The sequence below is a fragment of the Leuciscus leuciscus genome (genome assembly GCF_965113295.1).
Source record: "Leuciscus leuciscus genome assembly, chromosome: 24".
NCBI classification, from domain to species: domain Eukaryota; kingdom Metazoa; phylum Chordata; class Actinopteri; order Cypriniformes; family Leuciscidae; genus Leuciscus; species Leuciscus leuciscus.
Window position 1 is genome coordinate 8,869,995 of NC_138723.1, and position 17,840 is coordinate 8,887,834.

Here is a 17,840-nt window from a genome sequence, read left to right on the forward strand (position 1 = left end):
CTAAAACCACGGTTATCATTAACTGAAAATAAAACTATTAAAAGTCATCTTTGAATTTAGATAATATAAAATAAAATCTAAACGTAAGATGAAAAACAAAACAAAAAACTATACAAAACCAATGAATTTTAAGTTAGCATTAACTAAAATTGAAATAAAAAAATAAGCAATTTTTTATTTTTATTTTTTACAGAAACTAATAAAAATGATAAAAGCACATACAGTAACAGAAATACAAAAACTTACCTATGGAAATAAAAATAAAATAATTTTTATATATAATATAATTAATTAGCATTTATTATTAGCATAAAAAAAAAAAAGTACTCTCCCCTGTTATTACTTCAATCCACCTTTTATGATCCAATCAGGTCTTACTTTGTTTAGAAATTATGTTTAGAAATGAACTTTTGCTGAAAGACATTTTGCAATTATGAAAGCAGATCATTTGGAATTTAAACTAAAGTGAAGCATTTAATTTGACAAACAGATTTGCAGAAATAATGTTTTCAAACATTGCCTCGTGTGCCATTAGTCGGTCAAACAGGTTTTCCCGCCTGTTTGACCGACTCGCACCATTGGTTCACAAAGTGTTAGTATTTATAAATTAAAATATGTTTTGATGAATGATTTAGAATAATGAAATCAGTTTATGTTGGAAAAGGAATGACAACACTTTAGTAAAATCATCAGAGCAATGGCCGTTGGCGCTGTGGTGCCAATATGGGAAAAACATGTTCGAGTCCAGCCTGCAACATTTCCTGTCACTCTCTGCTTTAACGGTTTAATACAAAAGTGGCAAAGTACAATGCAATTGCGTGAGAGCTTGTGAGGTGGAGTGAAAGCAGGCATGCAGTGTAGAGCGTATGAGTGTGACCCGGCTGTCGTGTGTTTGTGCCCAGGTGTTGACCCGGTGGCCCTGCAGGAGCACCTCTGGGCCCTGTGGAACAGGAAAGAGCAGGAGGAGGTAAGGCACAGATGTAATTACACTCGAGGCGAGATGCTGGCGATAAGAGCACTTGAAGTGCATGTGCATGAGGGGCCTAGGGAACCACTGGGAAAATTCCTCCATTTCTCCCCACAGTATTTAGGAGATACTCCATTACTTTTCAAAATAACTATAGTATGTGATACAGATATTGCCTTATGAGCATAATTTAGACTTCCAATGAAACGATCAAAGTTGTAACCGCAGTGAATTAAAAGGAGGATTTGGGTCGTACAAGTTGTTATTAATTAGTTTGCATTTATGGTATGATAACCATTACAAAAGAAAATTCTTTTAACTTGTTTATAGCATTTTTTTTTTTTTTTGAGAGTGAGTTGTAATTTTCTGTGGTAATCCACATTATATCACAAATGCTTTTGATAATGTTTACCTTGTATCGAACATTTTCTTGTGTAGTATTCAGATTATCACCAAAATTATATCATCACATTTTTATCACCAAAATTCATGATAATCACATTCATTCTGTTTACTTCCTTTCCCTCTTTTTGTATAAGAAACTGTAATGCATTTCCAGTGCTTTTCTCAGTGCTGTATATCATTTGGTTCAGAATTCAATTAGTTTGGGCTCACTGTTAAATATTTTTATATTATAATAATAACAACACAATTGTAACTCGAGGAACAAATCAAATCATTGTGCAACATTGACCAGGTTTAGATTTGGATTTTGGTTAAGAAACAAATTAATTTAAGTTGATGATTAATATATTTATTTGATTTTATTTTGATATTTTATTTTATTTTGTTTTTAAATTAATTTGACATACTTGATTATTAATTTACTTAATCCATATCTTCATTTTATTTATTTTTTTGTTGATTTTTTTTTTCATTTCATTTTATTTTATTTTTATTTTATTTTATAATTAAATATTTTTTAGATAAAAAAAAATTTTTATTATTATTTCCTTTTCCATCTCGTCCCATTTGTCCGAACTGTCTGAAAAGCTCCCCTGTTCCTCCTTCAGCTGCGGCGGTTTTTGGCGGGCAGTTTCTCGCAGATGCAGGAGCCCTTGTCTGTTCTGCTGGACCTCCTGGAGGGCTGCGTTACCGTCCAAAAGGGCAAGACCACCAGTCCGAACCAGTTCATTCTCTCCGAGTTTATGCGCTGGAGGACCAGTAATCCCCAGGCCAGTCTGAATGTCCTGAGGGAAGAAGAGAGAGTGCGTCTCCAGCAGCAAGCGCTGGGTCTCCTCACAGACTCGCACCCCGGGTACATGGACCCCCTGCTGGAGGTGTATCAGCTGAGCTCACTGAGGAAACCACTGCTGCTGGCTCATGTGTCCTTCCTGCAGGACCTCCGCTGCTTCAAAGAGGTGTGAGGGGGCTCTTTCACATCATCAGCATACCAGAAAAGGGTTGCTAGATGTAGAAACGTACACGGCCCAGGCCAGTTATGGGAAAAATAGATTTGTGGTGTATTAAATTATGGGCAAAATATAAAATATTATAAAAATATAATTATGATTTTGGGAGTGCAATGTGGCCTGGATGATTTAAAAATGTCATGGTTTACGCAATTTTTTCAATTTTTAAGTGATCAGAATTGTATGATCAGAATCTGAGCTTCTGAGGTCACATTCATATTTATATTTCATACTTTCGTGTGAATTTTAAATTATTGTGTAAACTAAAATTTATCTCATTTGCTATCATTAAAAGGGGGGATTAAAAAAAGGAAATTATATATATATATATATATATATATATATATATATATATATATATATATATATTTTTTTTTAACAGTAATTTAATATTCATTTTATTTTGTGTCAATTAAATACACAATAAAAAAATTATTTAAGAAAGTCTACAATTTTGACTTTAACTTACTCAAGAAATATTATGCACCAAAAGATAATGTCAATAGAAAACTTAAATACTTTATATATATATTTGATACAAGCATTATAAATGTTATATATAATCAACCTATTTGATTACTAATAATCTAAGATGTTTTCTATTTGTCAATACCAGTATAATGATCAGAATGCTGTGCAGCATAAGCTGCTGTAATGACAGGAAATCTTGTATTTTCTAACAGGCGTTGGTGTTCAGTGTTAAAGTGGAGCTCCAGAAAGATCTGGACATGGAGAAGGTCAGTTCAATCACATTGATGAATATAGCTGTATGTTTCCTCTATCTGATGTGCGCTGTTGCTGTGTGTGCCGGCAGATGTGTGTGCCGGTCATTCTCCTGGACAAGCTGTCTCTGGCGGAGCTGTACGTGCGGGATCATCCTGAGCTGCAGCGGCGGCTGCTCGCACTGCTGGACTCCTGGTGTGACCCCAGCTTCAGCATCCAGACTCTGCTCAGGTGAGCTCTCGGCACAGGGGTCGACATACTGAACATTAGTGAAAGGGGGAAAAATGTCCCTGCCCTATTGTGCATTATGTCTCAATACAGAATTAGGAATTTATGAGGAAAATGTGCTTAATTACCATGTAAATAATGTCACAAAACAAACAAAAAGTCCTTAATTAGGCTTCATTTTCTTAAAAAAATATTTGGGGGTCATATATAACCTGGACATTTCTTCATGAATATCAACACTGAAACATTTATAATAATAATATTTATGACTTTTTTATTATTATCAGTATTATTATTAATCTAATCTAGTCAATTATCTCATTTAATAATATTCAATAAATGTATCCATCTTTTTTTACATTGTTTACACGTCCGGTTTTTTCTTGTGAAAAATTGTAAAAATCATAAATATTTAATTGCTTATAATAAATATAGTCTATTTATTATTAGTCTAATCTATCATTTTATAATACTCATTTATCCATCATTTATCGTTTATCCATTTGTTCCGTACTGTACGTTTTAGTGTTTTGATGCCTGATTTTTACATCTGCAAAATTTGGTACAAATAAAAATGCCTATTATTATTAACAATAATTTTTTATATTAATAATGTTTGATAATAATTATAATATTTATAATAATCGTCTATTCTCTCTTTTTATAATTCTCATTTATCCATAATTTTTCCACAATTAATTCATCTTTTAAAGTTTCGATGCCTTATTTCACTTGTACAAAATTATGTAAAATTAATAAATATATAAATATCATTGTTTTAATTTATGACTATGTATTATTCATTATTATTATTATTATTATTATTGTTGTTATTATTATTATTATTATTATATTAACAATAATATTTTCTCTCATTTTATAATACTCATTTATCCATCACTATTAATTCATCCATCTTTTTATGTTTAGATGCCTAATTTCACTTCTACAAAATGGTAAAATTAATAAATATTAATATGATTTTTTTTACATTTATTACTAATATATATTAGTCATTATTACTATTATTATTATACGAATAATAATAGTTTAGTTTGTTCTGTCATATTATAATACTCATTTATCCATCATTTATCATTCATCCTTCTCTTGATGCCTGATTTTTACTTCTGGGAAATGAATTAAAAAGTAATTAATAATAATAATAATAATAATAATAATAATGGCGATGATGATAAAGTATATCTGTGTGCAGCTGTAATGCAGAGTTTTCTGAGTGATTGTGAGGTGTTGTGTGGTTTCAGTCAGTACCCACACCTGGTTCTCTCCAAACATCAGACGGACCAGATTCAGCCCAAGCTGCTCAGTAAACATGTCTTCAGGCTCATGGAGAAGTTCTGCATTGACCCAGGTGTGTGTGAGCCTGTTTGACACTCTCATCATCTCTATGAATGCGTGTGTATTTGATGTTTACACTCGTCCTGTTGGGTTTGGTTTCTACAGTTCTGTGCTCTAATTCTGTCTACAAGAGGAAGTTGGACTCACTGAGGTTTCTCATGTACAAAACCTTTGGCGAGGTGAGAAAGTTCCCCATTTTCACAGCCCTTTTTTGCATCACATTGGTCAAAAACATTATAAGGTAGTGAAGAATCAAGTTCCTAGAAATCTACTTTTTGTATTTATGGTTGTATTTATTATATGCTTTTAAAAACCGTTTCCAAGAAAAGTTTCTGTTCATTGACTCTAAATATGTCATTTGGTGTAACCATCAAGAAAATATTTATTTTACACTTTTGATAAATGAACACATTGAATAAAAGTACACATCTTTATCATTATTTTCATCAGTGTTTTTTAATATAAATTTTAAGGCAAGCAGTATTTGTTATTACAAATGTAAGGAATTATTAATTCATAAATATAATTATGTTTTTGTTGATATTTATTGAGTCGCACAGCATGACAACCTGAACTAACCTTGCCCGGTCTTAAATCAAATTATCTTGTCAAATTATATTTTAAGAGGCTTGCTGATTTAGACACTCAATCAAGAGGGTCTAGAGGACCTGACTATGATATTTATTAGGTTTTTCATATTAAAAATAATATTATTAAATTATATACTTTAATTACAATGCCTAAATTAATATTAAATATTTAAAAGTATTATTATAATATCAATATAATATTTTAATATTAATTTAAGTAAAATATTTATTATAAATATGTTATATAATTTATTATATACTTTACATTTTTATATATATATATATATATATATATCAAATTTAAAGTTTATTAATATTTAATACATATTTTACTTATTAATATTTAATATTAAAACATTAATTTTATTAAAGTAAAATTAATTTTACATTAATTTATTAATAATTAGTAAAGCAGTTTTGTTAAAATATAGTTTCCTTTTTTTCTAAGAAATAATAAATGAAAAAGCCAAACATTTTTAAACGGTTTTCTTTTTGTGAATTAACATTTTTACCAGGCATTTTTCTTCATTATGACATGACAGTTCGTCCCCTTGGAATTATAAGGTTCTATCTGACATTTTTGTCAAAATTTTGTTATTCACATATTCTTATTCTGTGACCACTTCTTTACATTATGTGATGTTGTTTTTTAAGTTGTGAACTTTTTATTTAGAAAATAAAAAGGTTCTTTCTACACAGTCGAATGGAATGCAAAAACTTTAAAGCTCAATATCTCAAAACTGCTCAGAACGCAGATAGAACCTTATAATTCCAAGGGGACGAGTTGTAATTTCCTGATAAAATAAATTTTAATACAGACATTTTTATTATTCTCATCTTAAAAGAGGTTTAATTTTATGTGTAATGAGTTGCATTTTTTTAAATGTATTTGTCAATAAATTAGTATTAGTCACGTAATCAAATGTAATGTTTTCTAACCAATCAAATCCCGATTAATAAGATGAAGTCTCGCCCTTCATTTACTGTTTAATATTTTGTGCACTCAGAAATGCATCACATGACAGAGGCTAAATGTGAATACTGTATGTTGTTTTGCAAATACTGTATGTGATGTATTGCAGTGATGTGTCTGCTTCATTGTATTTGACAGAAAGGTATGTCTGAAGAGAACTGGAGAGACCATGTTCAGGTAATACTTATTCTGGTTTGATTCAGAACTTCAACATTTTAACTGAGCTTTAAATGATTGAGTGTGTGTGTGATCTCAGGCCATGATTGAAGGTAATCTAGAGCTCCAGGTTCAGTTGGTGCAGCTGTTGGTTAAACACTGTAGTCTCCAGACTGCTGCCCAGTGGGCTGCACATTACAGCGTACCCAGAAACAGGCTTCCAATAGGAGTCTGGGACAAAATTCAGAGCCTTTCCCCCAAGGAGCTGTAAGTATTAAATAAAATGCACACACACGCACACACGGGCACACACACACAGACTCTTGATGACCTCCCATAAATGATTTTCGTACAAAAATAGTATTTTTTGTAACCCTCACACAAACTGTGTTCCACTATTTGTGAAGATACTTTGGCTTCTACACACACACACAACCATCACCCTCACAAGTATATTCCTGTCACAGAGAGATGTGTGCTGTTAGCGGCCCACCAGAGTCCTGGACACCCCTTCAGTCTGATCAGAAAAAATACTACCAGTTGCCTCTAGCCAGAGAAAACGTCCACTTTGTAGAGACATTAGATAAAGTTGAGCAGTGCAGAGAAGCTGTTTTAAAGGTAACACTTTGCTACTGTACTTTCATGTAAATTACGATTATGATTTGACTAACCTATGCGTACTGATGTGGTTCCTATTGTAACATCAACTTTAATTATTTCTAAAGAACAAGATAGATTCTGTTTTCCATTCTGTGTCTCCTTGCTCTTCTTCAGCCTGGCTGTGTGGTGGGAATTGACATGGAGTGGAGAGCTGGTTTTGGCACGGTGTTGCCTCAGCGCGTGGCTCTGATCCAGCTGGCCCTACAGGAACAGGTGTTTCTGCTGGACCTTTGTGCTCATGCCATTAGCCACCACAGCATCACAGTGGACTTCATCAGGGCTCTGCTGTCAGACAAGAGCATCATCAAACTAGGTAGGAGACCTCGAGACAAATTAAGTCACAGACTTTTTGAAATTCTTCATATTGCCGTTGTTGTGGGTGGCCTATCAGGAAAGATAGGGAAATTCTGCCTTGAGCTTTGAAAAGCATTTCTAGCTTGTGAATGTGTTTACTAGGTTATGGGATGTCTGGAGACTTGCGGAGTCTGGTCAGCACGTGGCCTGAGCTCAGGGACGAGCCAATGAAAATGGAAGGAGTTCTGGACCTGCTCCACGTCCATCAGGAGGTACTGCTAAAAACGACCCGCAGCTTAACTATTTCTGATTGGATTGATTAGCTGAAAAATTTAACAAATGCATGATATTCAAGTTCACATGTTGCTATTTTATTCTTTTTACAAATGACCCCTGTCCCCACAGCTTCAGCGGTGCTGGTTAGGGAACAAAAGGTGTCGGTCAGTGGAAGTTTGTGAGGGACCGGCAGAGAAGGGCCTGAGTCTGCTAGTACAGCAGGTGTTGGGAAAACCACTGAACAAAACCGAGCAACTCTCAAACTGGGAACGCCGGCCACTCCGGACCAGCCAACTCCGCTATGCTGGTAACACAAAATTCATGTGATAGCATTACATTTTTGAACCTTCTCCCATTCTCTTTCTGTGTCTATTTTCAGCCGCTGATGCGTACTGCCTGCTGAACGTCTACCTTGTCCTCTCCCGGGACCCGAAGGCATATGGTTTGCCAGAGGACCTCTGCTCCATTCCCTCAGCCCAACTGACCAAGAGCCGTGAGGAGAAGAAAACCAAAGAGAAGAACAAGCAGTCTAAAAGAAGAGAGGTCAGTTCACTGGTCTGCCAGTCTCTGACTGCAATTTTCATGAGCCTGTAGTACAGAAAATTACTCTGTTGTCATAGTTACTGTCATAAAATTCAATATATAAATAGCTGAAACATGTGGGGTTTTTATGATGCAGAAATTAAGGAGAACAACTAAAATTGTGGCAAACAATAGTAATTTTTTTGGGTGGGGTTGTCTATAATTAGTCACATTGTGAATGATTAAAATATGTCATTTTAAGCCACTGCATATTTGATGTATAATTTACCATTTTCTTTCAAGACCCAAAAAAGTGACAAGCCATTTAATATGTCCTGCCCACCCTTTTCTCCAATCTTTTGATGCAATATAGTGGATCACTATTTTTTAGAATAGAACACTTTAGAATAGAGAAATGTCAAATAATGTCATCTTCACCAATGATGTTGGAGTGTGTTCCAATCTTTAGGCTCGGCAAAAGGCGAACGAGCCCCAGTCTGTGGAGAAGGACTGTGTTAAGGATTCGGAGTACCAAGGGCCCACCATCACGCCGCCAGAGCTACGAGTGGTCTGTGATAACATGCTGCAGGGTCTGGGACGTTTTTTGCGATGTCTGGGGGTGGACGTCAAGATGCTGGAAAACACAGATGACCATAAAGTAGCAGCGGAGGTGAAACAATTAGTCACCTTTTGTTGATTTACATTTAATTTTTAAACTGGTAGTACATCATATAATGGTCCTCAGCTGTTTCAGGTCATATTTATAAAGAACAAGTGACTAAAAATCTGAATGGACCTCCATGGCATGTGGCATCCCTCAGGGCTCGATCCTTGGACCTTTGCTGTTTAACCTATATGTGCCTACAGAAGGCCGAATAATGTAAAGTAACAGAAATGCCTACCAAAGTTAAGCACCCAGATTTATCTACAGTTATCATCAGTTGACTACAGCCTCATAGATTCTGCTACAATTAAATAGACAAAACAGAGGTTGATGTATTTGGCCATAAAGAACATGTTAAGGCAAAATCCTCCTGAGGTTTAAAGACTTAAGGCCTCATTATACTTCTGCGTCGGACCTACGCCGGAGCCTATACGCCGTAGGCAACGTGTTGGTTTTAATTTATACTTCTGCGTTGTTGTCCGCGTTGACGCGCACCTAGGGAGCATGTGAAACCCCAAGGGAGGGGTTCTGGCAGACCAATCACAGCGCTTGCGTCCGCGTAGAATTGACGCGTTGTTACATTTTTGGAGAGGTGCACGTCAGGGTACGCCGAAGGAAACGCGCGCTACACACAGCCTACGACGTAGCTACGGCGGCAGTTCGACGCAGAAGTATAAATAGGCCTTTAGTGTCCTCTATTATATTAATCTCAGTTTTAGTAGTCATGTCAAAGCATAACTAAATCATCCTACTATTATCTCGAAAAAAGTAATAATGTATTTGTTAAAATATATTTTTAAAGTAATGTATTTTCTGTCATGTTATGCTATATTCTCTCCTCCAGCTGGCCCGTGCTGAAGGTCGTGTCATCCTCACTGCTGGTCAGCCCTACCAAACAGTAAGTGTGTTTTTGAGGTATTGAGAAACATGCAAGCTCTGTGGGCTTTCTTGCGTCCTACTGCCTACACTACGTGCCTATGATACCTTAAAATACTGCCTCCTTAGGAAGCTCGCTAGGTTTAAGTACAAAGCCCCACTCTGCTTAACAAAACTCCAGTTTACTTGAATTTAATTTGTGTGTGAATGTGTGTATCTGTGTGAATAGCTGCGGTCACAGGTCGGAGAGGGCCGCTGCCTGATTTTGGACTGCTCAGAAAAGGCACGTGACCAGGCCGTGCACGTTCTCAGACATTTCCACGTCCGCCTAACCCCTGCAGACATCTTCAGTCGGTGCCAGGTCAGTTGTGCATGCCTATAAACAAGCTTGTATGCGTGTGTCTCTTACATTTGTTATCACTAAGACAAGAAACCTCTTCCTCTTTAAAAGGAACGCTTACATTTTTTTAATCAACATTTATCAACTATTAAAAGGGAAGATAAAAGGAGATTCACTGATGCATCGCAATCATTCTTTATCAGTCTCTTGATTGTGGCATATACCACAAAAAAGTGCGCTGACAGTGCAAACAAACACTAGGAGCCTTTAGAAAAGTTGACAAAATGGAGGAACAAGGTTTGTTTTTAAAGATCTTAGAGGAAGTAACCAACGAGCATTTTGCGTTATGAATTCTATTTGACTATATCAGTCATTTTGGAATTTCATTCAATCTTAAGGTTGAGATACCTAAACATTCTCTATGAAATTGCTCCCTGTCTTGAAAATTGTTTGTATTATCTGCAGACACAAGAGTTGTGAGACCAGAAGGAAGCTAAAGAGATAGAGGGCTTCTCTGGTGACACATCTCCTGTTAATCATTGCCTTGAGATGTCACTGTGTTTTTCAGTAGAATAAGTGCAGAAGGAACTTTCTTCAGGCATTTCCTCTCACATAAGTGATGATCGGAATTCAGACAATGGGAATGGATAAGGAAATAAGCAATTACCGGAGGGATACAGAGGACAAACTGAAGGAAAGAGTTAAGACAAAAAAGGTACAAAGTTATCATTAGAGATGCACTAATATGGTTGCTTGGTCGTTAGTTGGTTGCTAATGTATTCTTGGTGGTTGCTGGCTAATTGCGTACAAGTTCAACTCAAAAGAGTTTCTATGATAGACTAAATTCATAAGTGAGATCACTTTTGTGTGGCATGTGGTGTCCCTCAAGGCTCGATCATTGGACCTTTTGCTGTTTAACCACTATATGCCCAAACAAGGTCAAATAATGCAAAATTACAGAAGAGTGTACCATAGGTAGGCAGCCAGATCTACCTAGTGCTATTGTTGCTAGGGTGTTCTTGGTGGTTCCTGCTAATTGCTTGCTTGTTCAAGTCAAAGAGTTTCTGTGATCGGCCTAAATTATAAATGAGATTGCTTAGAAACATCACGATACAACTCCCCTTATAAAAAAAAACACATTGTTCAAGGTATAGATCATGCCCATAGCCAAACAGGACCGGTTATGTGTCTAAATTTAATAATTGTGGTTAGAGATTTAATAGAAATAGGAGCAGTAGTAAAAAGTGATTCTTTCATATTATCAAAACATAATATTGACTAATATTGATAAGATGATCAAGTGATGAATAAATGGAAACTGGGAGATGATGAGAATAGAGTGAGAACATTGCAAGAGAGGACAGGCAGAAAGATGTAGTGAGAGATAACACAGAGAAAAACAAAGGGAGAGACAGACTAGGGTGTGAGACAAATGGAGAGATGGAGGCAGATATGTGCCTGACTCATTCCTCCTGTAATACCTGATCTCAATTAGAGCTGCACCTCCGGCTCCACCACAGGTCGACAGTTGTTTATTTCCTGTGATTTTAGGATTCAAGAGTTCAAACTTGGAGCATCAAAACTCATTGAACTGTTTGACATCAGTGGCATAAATGTGATGCAACAAGTTTTAAATATCCAAAAGTGTGAATGAGAATTGAATGCTTATTTCAATAAATAGCTACTTGGATTTTGATCTGATCCTCACGTAAAGCCATCATATTGTTTCAAAAGACAAACAATTATGGACTTATTTTATGACCAATTAACTCATTTTATGATACGTTTATCTGCCATTTATTCATTGTTTGAGCTTGACGTTGTTTGTCCCCGTGCACTTTTAGTGTAAAGAAAAGAGCAGCATGGAGAAATAGTCACACATGGGTTTGGAAAAACATGAGGATGAATAAATGATGACAGAATTTTAATTCTCAGTGAACTATTCTTTTAATAATACTTAGTACAGCCTATTATTGTTTATGTCATAGCCATTAAGCTGTTGACGCGACATACTAAAAACTCAGTGACTGCGCAATTCTGCATGTATCATTTCCCACACACCTTATAACAGTCAAAAGAGTTTCTACCACACCAAGTTCACACCTATAGCCAGTGAGGACAGGAGAACGCGGTTGAATTCCAGACGTGGGTCGTCCGAGCTCCACGTGGGTGGTGGTTTCCCCAAATGTGTCAATTTTGTGGCCACCAACCTTCCCTGATCGGGTGGCCGCCGGCTCCCATCCGGAACAGTCGCATTCCACCATTTGTTGCCCGAGGTTTCATCCACCTCTGCATGTTTGCTGAACAAATTGTACCAACAAATTGTACCAACAAATTGTGCTAGAAAACCAAACTGTGGCATTTTTAAGTTCTGAATGAGATGGAAACATGGGAATGTGATGGCAAGATTGAAATAAACACTGTATGATTGTGGTGGGGGGGATAAAGAATGCAGTTTTGGAGTTGCACCCCAGGGCTGGTATGTGGAAGCCCACCCATGCTAAGTTAACCCTTTTGTTATCTGATGTTAAAGTCCTTTGATTAACAGTGGCTGGGTGACTTGCCCCCGGCTCTGAGAGACATTCCTAAAGCCCCCTGTGTGGCCCATTGATACTCATTGCCAATCATTAACCTCTACCCTGCCATAATCCTTTCTCTCAATCTCTCTCGCTCTCTGTTTTCTCTCTCACTGCTTTATCATTTTATCAGCCTCTTCCTGTGAATTCCTCTCTGTCCACATCAGGTTTAAGTTAGAATCAGGGCTAAGCTGAGTTCAAAAGTGTGTCACCACACTAAATGGATTAGAGATCCGACTAGATGTTTTTTTTGTTTTGTTTTTTTTGGTAGCATATTCACCAAAATAACTGTAAACACTTTTAAAGCAGACTAATAGTACCAGTCAATGGTTTGGATACACCTAATAATTCTTTATGAAATGTAAGTAAAAAATTAAACGGTAATTGTGATTTAGGTTTTTCATAATTTAATTTGACATCTATTGAATTGATCAAAAGTGACAGTAAATACATTTGCGATGTTACAAAAGATTTCTATTTGAAATAAATGCTGTTCTTTTGAACTTTCTATTCATTAAAGAATACATCAATAATAAGAAATATTTCTTGAGCATCATTGTAGAATAAGGCGGGTGCTGGTGTTTAGCATGCGTTCGGCCAATCAGCGTACACTTGCGTCACTGGTAGTTCCTATAGTTCTGGTTTAGACCCTACTCTGAAGTAGGAGGTAATTTAGTTCCTCAAAAGGCATTCCTAGAACTAAAATCATTCCCAGTTCCTTCGGTGCAAAGATGCCAAAAAGTGGGTACTTCCGCCATTAGTTCTAGGAACTATGAAAAGGCCCCAAGGCCCCTAATGTCATGGTATTATGGGTAGTTTCTCACTGGCAATAGTCAATAGAGCCCACCCCAAAGACTTTATGATATTCTGGTCCCTCAATATGGTCTGAGTCCCTCCTTTTATTATAAATCTGTTTTTTTTCCCTCTCCCATTTCCATCATCTGCCAGGAAAAAATCAGAAGTATAAGCATGTCTACTCGACTCAGGGTTAAGGATCTGAACAAAGAAGACTAAGTATGAGCAACAGTAACAGTGATGCTTGCTTCAGCAAGAACCATTTATTTTGGTCACATGGATATGATTCCTTGAAACCAACACCATATTCTTCATATCCCGCAACACTCCTCTGTCTGGTATCCAGTAATACAGTACAATTCCTCACACATTACCATGTTACTCGTATCATTCCCTCTCATACCATTCCATAACTGTCACATTGATTTAGACTGGCAGGGCCAATAGTTGATCTCTGCTATTTCTGTGGGGAACTCTCCGCAGATGTGGCATCCAAACCACGGAGTCGATCTTTCTGCGTTTACTCGTTGATCTTCATTACAGCAGCATCAGATGACTCCCGACCCTTTTTTTAGATGTGAGACTAGCAGGTTCTTCGTATCGCAGACTCTGCCATGGCATTCACACAGGAGTTCCCACGGTACCGTGGAGGGGAGGTTTGGGGGGCCCCGGCTGTGGGGTGTGAACAGGAACCGAAACGACGTGAGAAGATAGAACGAGAGAGAGGAAGAGAAAGAGTGAGAGGGTGTTTGAAAGAAGGATTTCTGCCTCTTTGATCTAACGAAGGCTGAGAAAAAGGGAAGAATGTGAAAAGACAGGACAACTCTGAGGTTCTACTGCAGCAGAGCAAGTGTGCAAAACACTCTTGGCTGATTGATCCTATTTCAGTTCCTCTTTTCTCTTGGCACATTTCATACCATTGTTACTTGCGGTCTAAACCATAAGCAGCACTTCTTTGGGGGGAAACAGGGATCACACATTTTTTTCAAAGCTGCTCTTTTCCATGATGAAAGTGAATAGGACTGTGGCTGTGGTGCAAGATTTTGAGTTAATAATGAATTTTTATGATTATGAAAAAAGAAAAAAAGATTGAACAAATTGATGAAAATCCAGCCATACCATCATTGTGCTTCAGAAGACTTGAATTTAGCGCAGGGTCAAATAGACAACTTTATAATGCTTTTAGTTTGCACATTTTTGTCCTTTTTAGAGCTTGACCTGGTTCCCTTCCACTTTCACTGAATGGAAAAAGCATCAGTTTCACTGGTGAGCGTGAAGACAGCACAAGTCAAAATCTATATATATTGGGCAGATGTCAATCAAATATGTGTCGGGCAGATATTTTAATTTAGGAATATTGGCATTGGTTGGGAATGCAAGCTGGATCTCAGATGTCATAGACATGTACAGTGGCCTCAAAACGTATTTGGACTCCTAAGACACTTAAATATAATTACAAAAGTTTCTTGCACACCAAATCAGCATATTAGAATGATTTATGAAGGATCACATGACATTGAAGTAGGGTTATTATCGTCAAATAAAACTGTCAAAAAATTTTTTTGCCACCAATGAGTGTTTTTGGATCTTGGGCGCACATTATTCTAAAGGGGAAAAAAGATTTGTAAAGAAAGTTTGTCTTTGTAATTTAAAATCATAAAAACTTTCTCCACCTCTGAGAAATGACTCCCCTCCAACTGACTATCATATAGAGACAGTTTGTTTTCACCATCCTGTAAGTTTAACCCTGCTTTTTTGCTGAAAATCTTTACTCAGAAATATGGAACATTACAGAAGTGAAATGAGTTGAAAGTATTATTTCATTTTCATCTTAATGGAAGGAAAAACCCAATCTAGGTCAGCGAGTTCAAAAACAGGCATGTTGTCTTGCTGTTGTCTTCCCGCTCTACTCCAACCCCTGCCTGTAGGGCAAGAAGGAAAGGGAAAAGGAGGAAGAGAGAGGAGACGAGAGCAGGGAGACATTCCTCAAACATGCCAAGACATTCCGAGGGAAACCATCCCAAATATTTCCCACTGCGATCCACACTGTGTGTGTGTGTGTGTGTGTGTGTGTTTGAGCGAATGACTCCTGTTTCTGGGGCCAATCTGACACACTGACTGACAAGCTGTCTACACCGGAGCAGAGTACGGACCACAGGGTGTGTGTGTGTGTGTGTGTGTGTGTGTGTGTGTGTGGGAAAGTGTGAGTGAGAAAGTCAATGTGACGATAATTGAATCTGTGCTTGTCGGTGAGACTGAAAGACGAGGAAGGGTCAAAAGGTCACATAAAGCACATCTTTTGAAAGGCGCGGGAATCTTGTTTGATTTTTCTCTCTTTTTTTTCAACTTCCCTCATAAAGAGCAAGATCCTGGGCCTGGCTACTCATATGTAGATATATTTTTGACTATTGGCATAAGGGTCTGTTCAAGTGGGGGATCTTGGACGTTATAATCTGTAAAATTTTTGTTTTACATGCAGTTTAGGGGGAGGGTTTATCTGAAATCAAATAATGGCATGAAAATCTCAATTCTTCTCATGGATTAGTATTTCAGGAGACCCAAAAAGCCAGGGCCGCAACATTTCAGAGAAAAAAAACATGTATATATATATGATTAATGTTTCATTTTTCATTCTGCTTTCGAAAGGCTGGTTGGAAATCATGACCTGCTTGGTGGTAGAAAAATTATGTAAATTATAAAGTAAATGTTTTCCAGGGAATATTACAATTATTCACTTCTTCTTTTTTTGCGTACAGTGATCATATAAAACATAATTTATTGAATTTATTATTATTATATTTTATAATAATTTTTATTATATTATTATATATTATTCATTACATCATTTTATTATTATAAAAAAATAATTTAATATTGATTAATTTTAATATTAGTTTACCTCATGTTCCCTTTATAATATCGCACTTATTTTCTCAAACAAAATAAATGGGTCTTTTATAAATAAAATTATTATAATCATGATCAAAAAGGTAAAAAAAGAGAAAGTAATAACTAGTTCTTTCTCTAAAGTGCAACCTATACCCGACTCATGTAGTGTTACTTCTGGAAGTTGTGTAAAGCCATCCAGTGTGATTGGATCTGGCTATTTCAGCAAACTCTTAACAGTTTTATTCATTTACCATCATTAAACTTACTGAGGGCGTTCTGTCTGATGTTGAGTGTAGTTCAGGAGAGGTGCGTGTGATGTTTTTTGTTAGTCAGTGGAAATGAGCTCAGTGATTCTTGTCAAGATTATCTTACACCTTTTCCCACCAGTAAACAGTTGCAGAACATTGTGGTTTTGGCTAACCTCTTCCCACTTTCACACCCCTGATGTGTCATTTTGCCGGAAAGAGTTGCAAACTTGCACTTCTGTCTGTGTGTCCGGTGCAAGGGGTCGATCTGTGTGGACAGGGTCAGGGTATGCAACGAGTCCTGAATATGTGTGTGTGTGCTTGCGTTCGAGATGTATAATAGGAGCGTATTTCCTGTTGGCACCCCCGGTGGCTCTCACTCTCTGGGTCTGCGATTCGCTGCGGTGAGGAATCTGTAGCACCCGGCAGCTGGAATGTCCTGTTTGCCTAGATCTGTTTGTGCTTTCTGCACGCTGTGTTTTGATTGGCCCGACTGGCATTGGTGTGTATGTGTGTGTCGGTAACGCAATGCGGATCCTTGCTGTTTGATGTGAGCCATTGTGTCAGAGCCAAGCTGCTTCCTGCTTCTGCAGAGAGAAAGACAGTGAGGGACCCTTACTTGGACTTTTCCTAAATATACCTTTAAATAGTGCGTAATTTCCGTATTTTCCACGGATCTCGCGCTGCGAGCACACACACAGCTGCCTCTGTCCATGATGCAGGGTATTAAAGAAATAAGCTGTGTTATTTTCAACTTAATGTTTATGGACAACATCTGTAGTATGTTGTCCGTTAAGCACAGATGATAATTTTGAATCCTTTCCTAATGTGTATGAATTACCACCAATACAGCCGGACGCATTTAGACAGTTAGCATTGTGTTCTTTAAATCGACATGCGTGTAATTGATCTTGTTGTGAACGATTTCTCCATGCAAGTTTAATTTTTTATGACATTTTTTATCAAAATGTCATAATTCGATCCTCTGTTGAAGCATCAGACTTATCTCTGGTGACATATGCAGGACTTCTCCAATCATTTAGGGTGTGTGCACACTTGGCATGTTTGGTGCGATTGCTCTAGTTCGGATCATTTGAGTAAGTGTGAACCCTGGTGCACCAAACAAGAGGACCGAGACACTGAAAAGATCTCGCTCCACTTCCAAACAAACTCTGGTACAATTAGAATGAAATATGAACGCAACACGGACCAAAGACATGTAAACTAACCAAAAACAGGACATGATGTCACAAGATGAGACCCTAAAAAGGACAGAAATCTCAAGAATGCCTGTT

The 17,840-nt window shown here is 37.0% G+C and overlaps 1 protein-coding gene across 2 annotated transcripts in view; it reads left to right on the plus strand.

Moving 5' to 3' along the window:
• exd3 (exonuclease 3'-5' domain containing 3) overlaps positions 1 to 17,840 on the plus strand; it is a 49,131-nt gene that overhangs the window by 11,824 nt on the left and 19,467 nt on the right. Inside the window, exons 3-19 of one of the 2 annotated variants that reach the window (XR_014202545.1) lie at positions 903 to 967; positions 1,981 to 2,328; positions 3,063 to 3,116; positions 3,194 to 3,333; positions 4,596 to 4,702; positions 4,795 to 4,868; positions 6,391 to 6,429; positions 6,509 to 6,675; positions 6,876 to 7,026; positions 7,183 to 7,381; positions 7,525 to 7,634; positions 7,768 to 7,945; positions 8,018 to 8,181; positions 8,630 to 8,830; positions 9,669 to 9,722; positions 9,930 to 10,061; positions 10,609 to 10,755. Coding sequence is in view for 1 of the 2 variants with exons in the window: in XM_082158790.1 (XP_082014916.1) it covers positions 903 to 967; positions 1,981 to 2,328; positions 3,063 to 3,116; positions 3,194 to 3,333; positions 4,596 to 4,702; positions 4,795 to 4,868; positions 6,391 to 6,429; positions 6,509 to 6,675; positions 6,876 to 7,026; positions 7,183 to 7,381; positions 7,525 to 7,634; positions 7,768 to 7,945; positions 8,018 to 8,181; positions 8,630 to 8,830; positions 9,669 to 9,722; positions 9,930 to 10,061 (2,183 nt within the window). In the remaining variant the exon portion in view is untranslated. The remainder of the gene's footprint in view (positions 1 to 902; positions 968 to 1,980; positions 2,329 to 3,062; positions 3,117 to 3,193; positions 3,334 to 4,595; positions 4,703 to 4,794; positions 4,869 to 6,390; positions 6,430 to 6,508; positions 6,676 to 6,875; positions 7,027 to 7,182; positions 7,382 to 7,524; positions 7,635 to 7,767; positions 7,946 to 8,017; positions 8,182 to 8,629; positions 8,831 to 9,668; positions 9,723 to 9,929; positions 10,062 to 10,608; positions 10,756 to 17,840) is intronic. The other variant, XM_082158790.1, reaches the window with a different exon arrangement.